General features: G+C 44.1%; 1 protein-coding gene across 2 annotated transcripts; it reads left to right on the top strand.

Moving 5' to 3' along the window:
- The first annotated feature begins 3,235 nt into the window (after nucleotides 1-3,235).
- Nucleotides 3,236-8,169, top strand: SOX4 (SRY-box transcription factor 4). Of its 2 annotated transcripts, XR_009543042.1 has the most exons (3): nucleotides 3,236-5,387; nucleotides 5,812-6,457; nucleotides 6,867-8,169. XR_009543042.1 is itself a non-coding variant. In XM_060163586.1 (2 exons), exons 1-2 carry the CDS (start codon nucleotides 4,017-4,019, stop codon nucleotides 5,896-5,898), a joined length of 1,458 nt encoding a protein of 485 aa, XP_060019569.1. In that variant the 5' UTR covers nucleotides 3,236-4,016; the 3' UTR covers nucleotides 5,899-8,169. The 2 variants fall into 2 exon arrangements, 1 of the variants encoding a protein (XP_060019569.1); XM_060163586.1 differs by having other exon boundaries at nucleotides 5,812-8,169.
- The last annotated feature ends 4,477 nt before the right edge of the window (nucleotides 8,170-12,646 follow it).

Genomic DNA, 12,646 nt, shown 5'->3' with positions numbered 1-12,646 from the left:
CATTTTATGGATGTGAGATTTTATGTTGTGCAGGTGTGTGAGAGCAGAAGAAAAGAAATGAATTAGCAGATATTACATTACATCTCAAAATAGAGTTCCATTATTCAATGGAAACTAAATAAAATATTTACCTTAATTCAAAATTTGGAATGTCTAGCATCATTGCTAATAAAGATAATTAGCCTATTATTCTAAAACAGGAATTTTTCTGCAAAATTTTTTATCTTGGTTTACTGTTAATATGGCTTAAAGAGTAGCATTAAGAATTACTTCATGTACTGCAAAGCCAGCAGAGGGAACACTGAGTACTGATTTAGTAGGGGCCACCAAATATCTGGTATTTGGGAAAAAATGTCAGTAATGGAAAACTGGTTACAAAGCATATGAACTTAGGTAATGAGAACACAGAAATCTTATCTCATTATTTGGTATTCAGAGGCCTAATACATTCCAGTGTGCACATACTCAGTTGGTGAGAAAGATGACTTTAACAAAAGGCCATTTGTCACATGTTTTCTTACATTTTAAGAGGACTACTAACACATAAGAACAAACCTACTTTAGAAGTCTAAGCATTCATATATACTATAATAATCTTATAGTCAATACAAATTACTAATATATTTCTTCATTCTAAGAAGAACTTCTTCATTTTTAACATCTCAGATGTCTTACAACCATGGGGATGTTAGTTTCATTGGCAGTTTTTCTCCCTTAATGGCATGTAACTATGGTATGTCTTAAAGACATCGATTAGATTTGTTGAAGTATAGAAAATACATCTAACAATAGAAATAGGCCAGTGGATATTATTTTTAGTACACACTTTAAAAACTCTGTGTGCTTTTGTGTGTGTGTGCGTGTGTGCGTGCTTTAAACATAAACAAAAGTACTCTGACTGCTTTGATTAACTTCCACTTTTCCCTGATCATATTCACTGGTAAACTCATAAATGGCTTTGGAAATATAATCAATTACATTGATTAAATTATTCACTCACCTTGACTGAAATATCACAAACTAGCCATACCCTCAAATCATTAGTTGGTGCAAATCCCAAAATAAATGTAGTATTTATTCTTTTTTTTATTCTGGTGAAAATATTGATTTTATAAATAACAGACCTCTTAGAGTAATTTTTATGTCTGATAACATGTAGGGGTGTGTTGTAGTGGGAATACTAAAGAAAATGAAAAGCGAGATGACACACCCAACTTTGTTATATGCAAAAGAGGTGCCTGTGGGGTTTTTTTTGTTTTCAAGATTTGTTTCTCCTTCTAAAGGAAAAAATATATAACTTGGGTAACTACTGGTCAAAAATTATTTGCTTTTACCCACAAAAACATTCTTGCTTGTGGTTGATCCTCAGAGATCCAGTCAGATGTCTCCAAAGGGTGTTCTTTCCAGTAAAATTCTAAATCTGACAACCTGGGCCTCTCGCCAGCCTACATACTTCAAAAGTTTGACAAGATAAATAGAAATCTGCTGCCTAGCACTAGTTTGATCTGAATCTAAAGCTGACCTAATTGTGTTGGGTTAGCCCTACCTAACCACTTATCACTGGCCTGTAGAAAAACAGTTTACTATTATGGTGTTAGGAAAGACCAATTTTTACTAGAATTTTAATTTTCGTACCTTGGAACAAACGTGGCCAAATTAACATGTATTCTGACTACCTAGGCACCTTTTCTTTGCCGCATTCTTCACGATGCTCATGAATTTTCTTTTCAAATCACTGGGATGACAAGGTTGCCACTGTGGTCCTTGGACGGTTCACATCCATGACCTGTAATTATTTTTTTACATTGGTGGCCATCCTCGATTTTAGCCTCTTGAACAACATGCTGCTTCTACTTTAAGGAGTGTCTCTGGAATCTGAATTATCAAGGGAAGGATAATTGCATTCATTGATGGCTTATTATACATCAAGCTCATTGAACCCTCACAACAACCCTATATAAAGTAGTTCCTAGTGTTCCCACCTCACAGATGAGGAAAACTGAGACTTGGTCACATCCCCAGGGTCACAGGACCAGTAAGAAGGACTAGCAGCTGGGTCTAATATAAATCCAGAGTTTCCATTCTCTTCTGCTACCAGTTACCACTGCTTTCTACAGTTTCTCTTTGCCTTGGCCTTTTAGTTCCACTTGATTGAAGTAACAAACATATAGGAGAATATATATATATATATATATATATATATATATATATATAGGAAAGGAGGAGGAGGGTGTGGGGGAGAGAAGGATGGAGAGTGAAGCTATCTTTAATTTTGAAAATGTGGAAAACACATATTTAGAAAGTAAAATTGATTCCCATCCTTTACTCACCATTATCACCTTACACAAAACTCTACGGAAATTCTCCCATTGAGTTAACTATGGAACACTGCCTAATATGTTCCAGTGGAAAGCTCCTCTGTTTGGGCTATCCAGGATTTATAGGGGAGTTTAAATCATTAAATGACCATAGTTAACCCTTGTTTGGTTAAGAGAGCAAGTAATTATTGCAAAAATTCCTCTTCTCTGTCTTCCACAAACAGTACCAAAATAGCTCTGAAGGGATTTACACAATACTTCAACATCTGTGCTGTACCTGGAATTGTTAAAATAACTGTGATGACAGGTGTCTAGGTACCGCTTTCTTAATGATTTTCAATATCTATTGATTTATTGTCATGGCTTTCCCTCCCCCTTTTACATCCTTGGCTTTATGAAGGAGCCGAGGAACAGATTTTGCACTAGAGGCTGATTCCAATACTGAAAAGAACTAATAAAAATAATCACTTGGCTTTTAAGCAGAGAGCTTCCATTTACAGTATTTCACCCTTCCCCCCCTTCTAAGCCCCTCGTTATCTAACATAATGGTTAGAATACATTTCCGTCTCTCCTCTTAATAATTTCATGCATTAACATCCTCTTCACACACCACACACCACACACGCACACGCACACGCAGGCACGCACAGCAAAAGGAAAAGAGGCAGCAGAAATCTCAGCTGTACTTCTAGCCCTTTTAAAAAGTTTGCTCTGTAAATTGGAATGAGGTCAGATTTGGAGCTTCTCATTGCACGCGGAGATTATTATTGCATCGGGTTCCAAGCCAATGGGAAGCCCAGGGGAGGGGCTTGGCTCAAGGAAGCGTTGGTTACAGCGGCTGATTGGCCGCGGCCAAGACTGGGAAAGGATAAAGAGACGCGAGGCGGAATTGGGGTCTGCTCTAAGCTGCAGCAAGGGAAACAGTGTGTGAGGGGAAGAGGCCTGTTTCGCTCCCGGGTCTCTAGTTCTTGCACGCTCTTTAAGAGTCTGCATTGGAGGAACTCTGCCATTACCAGCTCCCTTCTTACAGAAGGGAGGGGGAAACATACATTTATTCATGCCAGTCTGTTGCATGAAGGCTTTTTGGCTTCCTATCTTGCAACAAAATAATTGCACAAACTCCTCAGTACCGATTCCGCCCACAGAGAGTCCTGGAGCCAGAGTCTTTTCTGCTTTGCATTGTAGGAGAGGGACTAAGTGATAGAGACTATGTCGCTTTCCTGAGCTCCTGAGAGCGCTCGTGAACTGGAATCAACTGCTTCAGGGGAAGGAAAAAAAAAAAAAAAAAACAGACTTGCCTGGGAGGCGGCGAAAAACTTGCATTCGAAGCTTCAGCAACCAGCATTCAAGAAACTCCTCTCCACTTTTAGCACGGTCTCCAGGACTCAGGAGCCGAGAGACAGCGCAAACTGCGGCGCGGTGAGAGAGAGAAGAGCGAGAGAGAGAGGGAGGGAGACTCTCCAGCCTGGGAACTATAACTCCTCTGCAAGAGGCGGAGTACTCCCGCCCCGCATCTTTTGGAGACTTTTCTCTCTTCGCCCACCTCCGCCCCGGCCGGGAGTTGAGCCGACCGCTCGGCCGCCGCGCGCGTCCCCCAACTCGGCGTGCGCTTGGCCCCGGGAGCCGGGAGGGCCCGGCGATTGCGCCGCGGCCGCCGCAAGGGTGTGAGCGCGCGTGGGCGCCCGCCGAGCCGGGGCCATGGTGCAGCAAACCAACAACGCCGAGAACACGGAAGCGCTGCTGGCCGGCGAGAGCTCGGACTCGGGCGCCGGCCTCGAGCTGGGCATCGCCTCCTCCCCCACTCCCGGCTCCACCGCTTCCACGGGCGGCAAGGCCGACGACCCGAGCTGGTGCAAGACGCCGAGCGGGCACATCAAAAGGCCCATGAACGCCTTCATGGTGTGGTCGCAGATCGAGCGGCGCAAGATTATGGAGCAGTCGCCCGACATGCACAACGCCGAGATCTCCAAGCGGCTGGGCAAACGCTGGAAACTGCTCAAAGACAGCGACAAGATCCCTTTCATTCGGGAGGCGGAGCGGCTGCGTCTCAAGCACATGGCTGACTACCCCGACTACAAGTACCGGCCCAGGAAGAAGGTGAAGTCCGGCAACGCCAACTCCGGCTCCTCGGCCGCCTCCTCCTCCAAGCTGGGGGAGAAGGGCGACAAGGTCGGTGGCAGCGGCGGGGGCGGCCACGGGGGCGGCGGCGGTGGCGGGAACGGCAACGCGGGGGGAGGAGGCGGCGGCGCGAGCGGCGGCGGCGCCAACTCCAAACCCGCGCAGAAAAAGAGCTGCGGCTCCAAAGTGGCGGGCGGCGGGGTCGGCAAGCCCCACGCCAAGCTCATCCTGGCGGGCGGCGGCGGGGGCGGCGGGAAAGCGGCGGCCGCCTCCTCCTCCTCTTTCGCGGCCGAGCAGGCTGGGGCCGCCGCCCTGTTGCCCCTGGGCGCCGCCGCCGCCGCGGCTGCCGACCACCACTCGCTGTACAAGACGCGGACTCCCGGCGCCTCGGCCTCGGCGGCGGCCTCGGCCTCCGCCGGCCTCGCGGCCCCGGGCAAGCACCTGACCGAGAAAAAGGTGAAGCGCGTCTACCTGTTCGGCGGCCTGGGCGCGTCGTCCTCGCCCGTCGGCGGCGTGGGCGCGGGCGCTGACCCCAGCGACCCCCTCGGCCTATACGAGGAGGGGGGCGCCGGCTGCTCGCCCGACGGGCCGAGCTTGAGCGGCCGCAGCAGCGCCGCTTCGTCGCCGGCCGCCGGCCGCTCGCCCGCCGACCACCGTAGCTACGCCAGCCTGCGCGCCGCCTCGCCCGCCCCGTCCAGCGCGCCCTCGCACGCGTCCTCGTCGGCCTCGTCCCATCACTCCTCCTCCTCCTCGTCCTCCTCCTCCTCGGGCTCGTCGTCCTCGGACGACGAGTTCGAAGACGATCTGCTCGACCTGAACCCCAGCTCAAACTTTGAGAGCATGTCCCTGGGCAGCTTCAGCTCGTCGTCGGCGCTGGACCGGGACCTGGATTTTAACTTCGAGCCTGGCTCCGGCTCGCACTTCGAGTTCCCGGACTACTGCACGCCCGAGGTGAGCGAGATGATCTCGGGAGACTGGCTGGAGTCCAGCATCTCCAACCTGGTCTTCACCTACTGAAGGGCGCGCGGGCTGGGAGAAGAGGGCCGGGGGACGGGGGAGGGGGGCAGAGAGGAAAGAGAAAAAAAGAAAAAAAAAAGCGGACAGAGAAAGAGTTGCAAGAGAAAAGGGAAAAAGAAAAAAAAAAAAGGAAAAAGGAAAAGGAAAAAAAAAAGTGAGCAGGGCCGCCTTGGGCCGCGTCCCGGTGGTCGGAGAGCAGCGCGGCGGCGTTTGGGGACCCGCGCTCCCATCCCCCACCTCCCCGGCCGGAGGGACGCGGCGGAGGCGGAGGTAGACAGGGGCGACCTTTTATTGTTGTTCTTGATGTTGTTGTTGATGGCGAAAAAGCGACTTCGAGTTTCCTCCCCTTTGCTTGAAGAGACCCCCCCCCCGCCCCGCACCGCTTCCAACGAGCTTCCGGACTTGTCTGCACCCCCGGCCAGAAGCCGAGTTGGTAGTTTTCTAAGAGACTGAAGAAATCTCGTTCCTCTCTCATCGCCCCCTTGGTATTTTATATTTGGTTTTTTTTTTGATCCGGAGAGGAGGAGAAAAAAAAAAATCCAACGCGCCCCCGGGGCGTTTTGTTCTCAGCATCCCCGCCCCCATACTTCTTCGCCAACACCCCCCCCCCCCGCGCGCAAGAAGACAGAAGGCTCCGGGGAGTCGAATTTGACCGACGGCAGATGTTGGAGGGTCGCACGGACCCGAGCGCCGGGACTGAGAGACTCCACGCTGGCGAATTCCCGTTTTGTTTTTGGAGGGGTTTTTTTTTTCTCTCTACTTTTTTTTTTTTTCTTTTTTTTTTTCTTGCCCCTGCAGCCGGAGGAGGAGATGTTGAGTGACCGGCGCTCGGAAATGACCCAAGAACCTAGTTGGAAAGCCACACCAGCCAGGGCGAGGGGCGGGGAGGAGAAAAACACGAACTGGACAGGGGCGAATAATAAAACTGAAATGGATTTGCACGTTGGGGAGAAGGTGGCGGCGTCTCCTGGGCCTCCGCCTCCCGCATCTCTGAAATCAGTGAGGTGAGACTTCAAGGCCCGCAGGCGCGGAGGAGAGGAGACTGTTTGATGTGGTACCGGGGCAGTGGAGGGCGAGTGGTGTCGGGGGAAAAAAAAAAGGTTTTTTGCTTCTCTTAATCGGAATCGTGATGGTGTTGGATTATTTCACTGGTGGGGTTAATATAGCATGTTATCCTGTCTATCTTTTAAAGATTTCTGTATAAGACTGTTGAGCAGTTTTTAAAATAGTGTAGGATAATATAAAAAGCAGATAGATGGCGCTATGTTTGATTCCTACGACAGAAATTATCACCAGCTTTTTTTCATTCTTAACTCTTTAAAGGATTCAAACGCAACTCAAATCTGTGCTGGACTTTAAAAAACAATTCAGGACCAAATTTTTTCTCAGTGTGTATGTGTTTATTCCTTATAGGTGTAAATGAGAAGACGTGTTTTTCCCTCACCGATGCTCCATCCTCGTTTTTTTTTTCTTTTTTTTTTCCTTGTAAATGTAATCAGATGCCATTTTATATGTGGACGTATTTATACTGGCCAAACATTTTTTTTCTTATTTTGTCCCTTTCTTTCTTTTGCTTTTTTTTTCTTTTTACTTCCTTATTTACTCCTTCCTTCCCTTTTCTTTCATTTTTTTTTTTTGTAGTTGTTGTTACCCACGCCATTTTACGTCTCCTTCACTGAAGGGCTAGAGTTTTAACTTTTAATTTTTTATATTTAAATGTAGACTTTTGACACTTTTAAAAAAACAAAAAAAGACAAGAGAGATGAAAACGTTTGATTATTTTCTCAGTGTATTTTTGTAAAAAATATATAAAGGGGGTGTTAATCGGTGTAAATCGCTGTTTGGATTTCCTGATTTTATAATAGGGCGGCTGGTTAATATCTCACAGTTTAAAAAAATCAGCCCCTAATTTCTCCATGTTTACACTTCAATCTGCAGGCTTCTTAAAGTGACAGTATCCCTTAACCTGCCACCAGTGTCCATCCTTCGATCTCAGTCCTATAAAAAGGGGGAGGAGAATTAGCCAAACACTGTATGATTTTAAGAAAAACAAAATTTTTAAGCAAAATACTGTTTTATCCAGAGGCTTTAAAACTGGGGCATTTACAGCAAAAAGGGATCCTGTAGCTTTAACTTGTAAACCACATCTTTTTTGCACTTTTTTTATAAACAAAAACGTGCCGTTTAAACCACTGGATCTATCTAAATGCCGATTTGAGTTCGCGACACTATGTACTGCGTTTTTCATTCTTGTATTTGACTATTTAATCCTTTCTACTTGTCGCTAAATATAATTGTTTTAGTCTTATGGCATGATGATAGCATATGTGTTCAGGTTTATAGCTGTTGTGTTTAAGATTGAAAAAAGTGGAAAACATCTTTGTACATTTAAGTCTGTATTATAATAAGCAAAAAGATTGTGTGTATGTATGTTTAATATAACATGACAGGCACTAGGACGTCTGCCTTTTAAGGCAGTTCCGTTAAGGGTTTTTGTTTTTAAACTTTTTTTTGCCATCCATCCTGTGCAATATGCCGTGTAGAATATTTGTCTTAAAATTCAAGGCCACAAAAAACAATGTTTGGGGGAAAAAAAAGAAAAAAATCATGCCAGCTAATCATGTCAAGTTCACTGCCTGTCAGATTGTTGATATATACCTTCTGTAAATAACTTTTTTTGAGAAGGAAATAAAATCAGCTGGAACTGAACCCTAAATCTTGACTTTTGTCATTATTATGCCCAGAGCCTAAGATTGGAAGGGCCCTATGGTTTCTAGAAACTACACCATCTGCCTTAGCTTTGAAACAAGTGAGTTTCAGAGAGACCTGTTAAATGCCATCTTATTGAGGAATAATTACTAAGTTCCTCTCGCCAAGATTTTGCAGGCCCTAACCCTGAAAGGATGCTGTCAGCTGAGTATGTGTCAACTGTACATGCTTTCTAGGAATTTTCTGAGTTTACCCCATTTAAATGAGCACCCTTTGTCTTGAATTTTAAAAAGGGGGGAGGGGCAACAGGAACAGAATTCCTTACAGATGAAACCTGCGGGCTGATCTTTTTTTCACCTTTGTGGTCCTAAAGCTGCTTTCTCCTTGACTTGCCCAGAGTTACTAGCGGCTAGCATTGTTTCCCACAGATTAAGAACAAATATGCCTGTTACATTATCAATATATTGTGGTGGAGAAAGGCATTACCAGTTGCAAGATATAAAAGTATCCATTTTTTCCTCAAAAACAGAAAGCTTCATCTGGTGCCAAAATCTCCCGTTTTGTGCCATGACCAACGTGGCTATTCACGTACATGAAGAGCAACAGTAAGGGTGACCCGGAGAAGTTGGCTCCGTAAAGGGCTAAGAGGAAAGATTCCGCCCCCACCCCCAAATCTGGGAATAGCACACATTCAGCTAGTGGAGATTTATACTTTCTTTAATCATCAGGCACAGTATTAATGAGACGTGTACGCAAGGAGAAAAAAGTGCCTTGAATTTCCTAAGCCCTGTTGGTATTTGGTTTGGAGCCTGCACCTTGCTAAAGGGCACAATTAACTGTTTACTTTGAGGGTTAACAATTTCCATTAACTAGCAAAACCCATCTTCCCTTCCAAATGTTTGTTAAAAATGTCTGCTTTATATGTCTTCTAGTTTTTCAGCACTGGAGAGGAGGGGTTAATAAGCAGACGTATGTGGAAATAACCCTTTAATCATCAGGATTGCTTGTAGGTAAGGAAGTCTTCATCCTGGAATGTACAGCTGGACAGAGATTTTTGGAGCCTGTAGTCCAAAACAAGCAATTTTTTTTGGTCAATGAAAAGCAGTAATTCCCCCCTCCAAAATAATACAACTATCACGTTTCAGTATAATTTCATCTTTTAAAAATCGTTTTAGCTACTAGTCTCCAAATTTTTTTCATGTATTCACTAATACATTTAGTTTTAATTGCATTTGTGTTCTGTAATGGTAATATCATTTTTTTTAAAAGATTTAAAAAAAACAATGGTATCTTAAGTTTCTTCAAAGACTTTTGTAAAAGGACTCTTCTACAAAGTGCTTTAATTGTTGTTCATGGTAGTGATAATATGATTGTTTAGTTTTTTCAGATCCAAAGTACGAAAACCTTGACGTATATGAAGACTATATGTTGTAATTTTTTAAGTATATTTTATTTTGTAGGGTTCTCCTGCTAGAACTACATTTATTCCTCCTTGACTTTCCATATAAGGACAGATGATTTAACTATTTTCTTTAAGAATTTCGATAACATGGCTTTAAAAACAAAAGGTTAAGTAAAGTGTGTGTCCCTCCTAGGAGATGATCGAGTAAATGTAGGAAACATTTTTGTACTTTCTTACCTCTGAATCAGTTTTTATTCATAAGGGATACTTATGTGTTAGGTGGTACAAGGTATAATAAACCTGAGAGACCAAATAGTTTAGTATGATTTTTTCTTTCAGATAATTTGGATCAATAGAAAACAAATTTCAGATTTTAAGAATAAGAAGGCACTTTTCTTTAAAGATACTGCTCTGGCCCTGGGCTCCATTAGAAATGTGAATCAGTAATACTTGCTTAAGCAAGTTTTGTCGGTTCCTAGTTGAATACCTATTAAGTGCCAAGAAAAAATGTAAGCTGATGGGGTGGGCTGAGTGCCTGGATCTTCTGCTCACATTGCTTGGTGGGGGGAAAGGGGGCAGGGGTGCTGGAGTCATTAAGGGATTCCGAAGAAAGCGAGAAAGCAAAGGGCTGGGATTTGGACATCCACATCTACCAACTCTTCCCTGGGTTTATGGGGTACCCACGAATCAGAACACATGGTTTGGATAATGCTAGGGTTCAGAATATTTAATCATAAATTTTAAATAATTTATTTTAAAGGGGCATCTGGATAGATCCATATGTCAAGAAAACACTAAGAATTCTGGTAAGAATACAAATCCATCTTACCCATTTGGATTTCTCAGGGTGGAAGGTTGGTACGCTTTATTTTTCTTTGGTTATTTTATAATGCCTTTTTCCCCCCTCCTTTGAGTCCTGTAGTACAATATCTCTCTAACCCATATTTACTAACGTTTACCCTACCCACCCTACTCTCCTGGAAAATTATCTCCCTATCCATTTTCAGATCTTCACTCTGGCTATCATTTGAAAGCCAAAGGGGGAGGGAGGGAAGCCATTCCAGACATCTGGTGTTCAGACTCTGCTAGAAACCTGCCAGATTCCCCCTTGCCCCAGGGTAAAGCACAAAATTCGCATGCTGCCATCCAAGGTCCTGCACACAATGAAATGCCCACCTTTCCAGTTCTCCAAAAAGAATTCCAGTCCAGTGGTCTTTCCCATTGGACTGCAATTGTTGAAGGACAGGAACTAGACCTTAAATAATTAGTTTCCCCAAATTTACCTTCTCTGTTTTGTTGCATACAGTAAATATTTGTTATTTATTGAACTTACATTGTTTCAACGGCACTTTAAGAGCTTCCAAAATGCCTTTGCATATTAGGCTTTATTATCACAGCTGTGGTAAGGAGGGAGCCTTGGATTTATTGAAAGCCTGGGTTAAAATGCTACCTCTTAGACCAACCAGCTGTGAAGGATGTTCACATTTCTTAGCCTCCTTAAGCCTCAGTGTTCTCAGCTGTTAAATAGAAAGAATGCTATGTGACACACAAAGCTATTGTGAGAATCTAGTGGAATAACACATGGAGCGTACCTGGCATCAAGCCTGGCCTCCTGTATGGGCTCATTAAATGCTAGTTCCTTACCTCATGGGTTGTTCTAAAAAGATAATTCACATTCAAGCCTAGCACAGTGCAAGCAATATAGAAGGTACCAAGTTCTTAAGAAGAAAACCCTGGAATTGGTGTCTCCTCATCTGCTACATGAAGCCTCACATCTCAGAATTACCCCAAGATTCTTGTTAAGGGCAAAGATGATAAGGATTATCAGGCTCTGGGGGTGGGGCCCTAAATAAGCCTCCATATACAATGCTCACTGAAGTTGCCTCCACAGTCATTTAGCATTTTCTCCCAATAAATATGCAGCAAGGGCTTATAACCACCTGTTGCTCCATGGAGAAATGGAATTCAGAGTGGCTCAATGAGGTCACAAGGTCAGAAGTGAGAGAAACAGCCCCGGAATCCCTTCTCTTGAGCCCTAGTTCCGATTTCCAGAAACAGATGTCTTCTGTACTTTAGCCGTAGAGATAAGAGACTTAGCCCAGGCCTCAAGTTGGAGAGAAGGATTGGCAGTCCTCTGACTTCCTGTCCACTTCCCAAGGATGCCCTCCAACCTCCCTAGTTGAAAGGGTAAGTGTAAGTAATTAGCTGTGCATACGTATCTATGTTCCAGTTCAACAAATGTGAGCTAAGATAAAAGATCAACTCAGGGACTAAGTTTTGGAAGAAGTAACTAACTGAGGCAGAAGAGACTAGGAACAGTGTAAACATGGTGAGTGGAACTTCTGCTTTGCTATCTAAAAGTGAGATAATTGGAAAGTATTCAGAGGAGTGTACTCAGCCTTTATAGAGAGAGCTACAACCTACCCATTATATCCTAATGAGATTGACCGTTGGCTACAGTTAACTTGAAGGGTTTTATGGTTTCCTGCATGTGTTGTTTTCCTTCTCAGTGTTAAAAAGAAGAAGAAAAAAAAGCCTCACATCACCAAACGGTATATCCCAGGGGGCTGTTGGAGCAGGCTGGTGCATTTTGGTTTGTGCCTTAGTTAACAATGCACCTTCATGTGTGTGTGTCTGTGGATCCAGGTGATAATAAATTCAGCCTATTTTATTTTCTTCTGACAGGTTCAATTCAGGGCAGTTGGTTCATGGAGTACTGCCAAACAGGCCAGGCCTAAGTCAGGGCAGGAAGCTTCATGTTAGAGTCTTCCTTTACCCTGCAGACTTGTTCCTTAAGGACCAAGTTGTAACTCATTTGAGCATCAGTACACAAAATTGCTTTGCATTTTTGCGTCACTCATACCACATTCAAATGATATTCTACTTGAATTTTTGGGGTTTTTTTAAGGATAGGATAAGAGAAGAAACAAATATCATATTTATCATCATTTAGCCTGCTTGGTACTTTAGATATTTTCCCAATATATAATTCTTTGGACCAGTTGTTAGACAACTAATGATCGTGCTGTTTCCTTTCACAACATACAGCTGAAAGCCTGGAAGCAGTGAAAACACTGAGCAT

The sequence above is a fragment of the Lagenorhynchus albirostris genome, chromosome 10 (genome assembly GCF_949774975.1).
Source record: "Lagenorhynchus albirostris chromosome 10, mLagAlb1.1, whole genome shotgun sequence".
NCBI classification, from domain to species: Eukaryota; Metazoa; Chordata; class Mammalia; order Artiodactyla; family Delphinidae; genus Lagenorhynchus; species Lagenorhynchus albirostris.
Note: the sequence above shows the minus strand (reverse complement) of the source record. Positions and strands in the feature narration are given on the sequence as shown.

Bases quoted from the DNA above. Each gene is read 5' to 3' on its own strand.
- SOX4 (XM_060163586.1), top strand. From the start codon at position 4,017: ATGGTGCAGCAAACCAACAACGCCGAGAACACGGAAGCGCTGCTGGCC. The intron at 5,388-5,811 runs GTGAGCGAGATG...CTTTGCTTGAAG, and splicing joins CGGACTACTGCACGCCCGAG to AGACCCCCCCCCCGCCCCGC.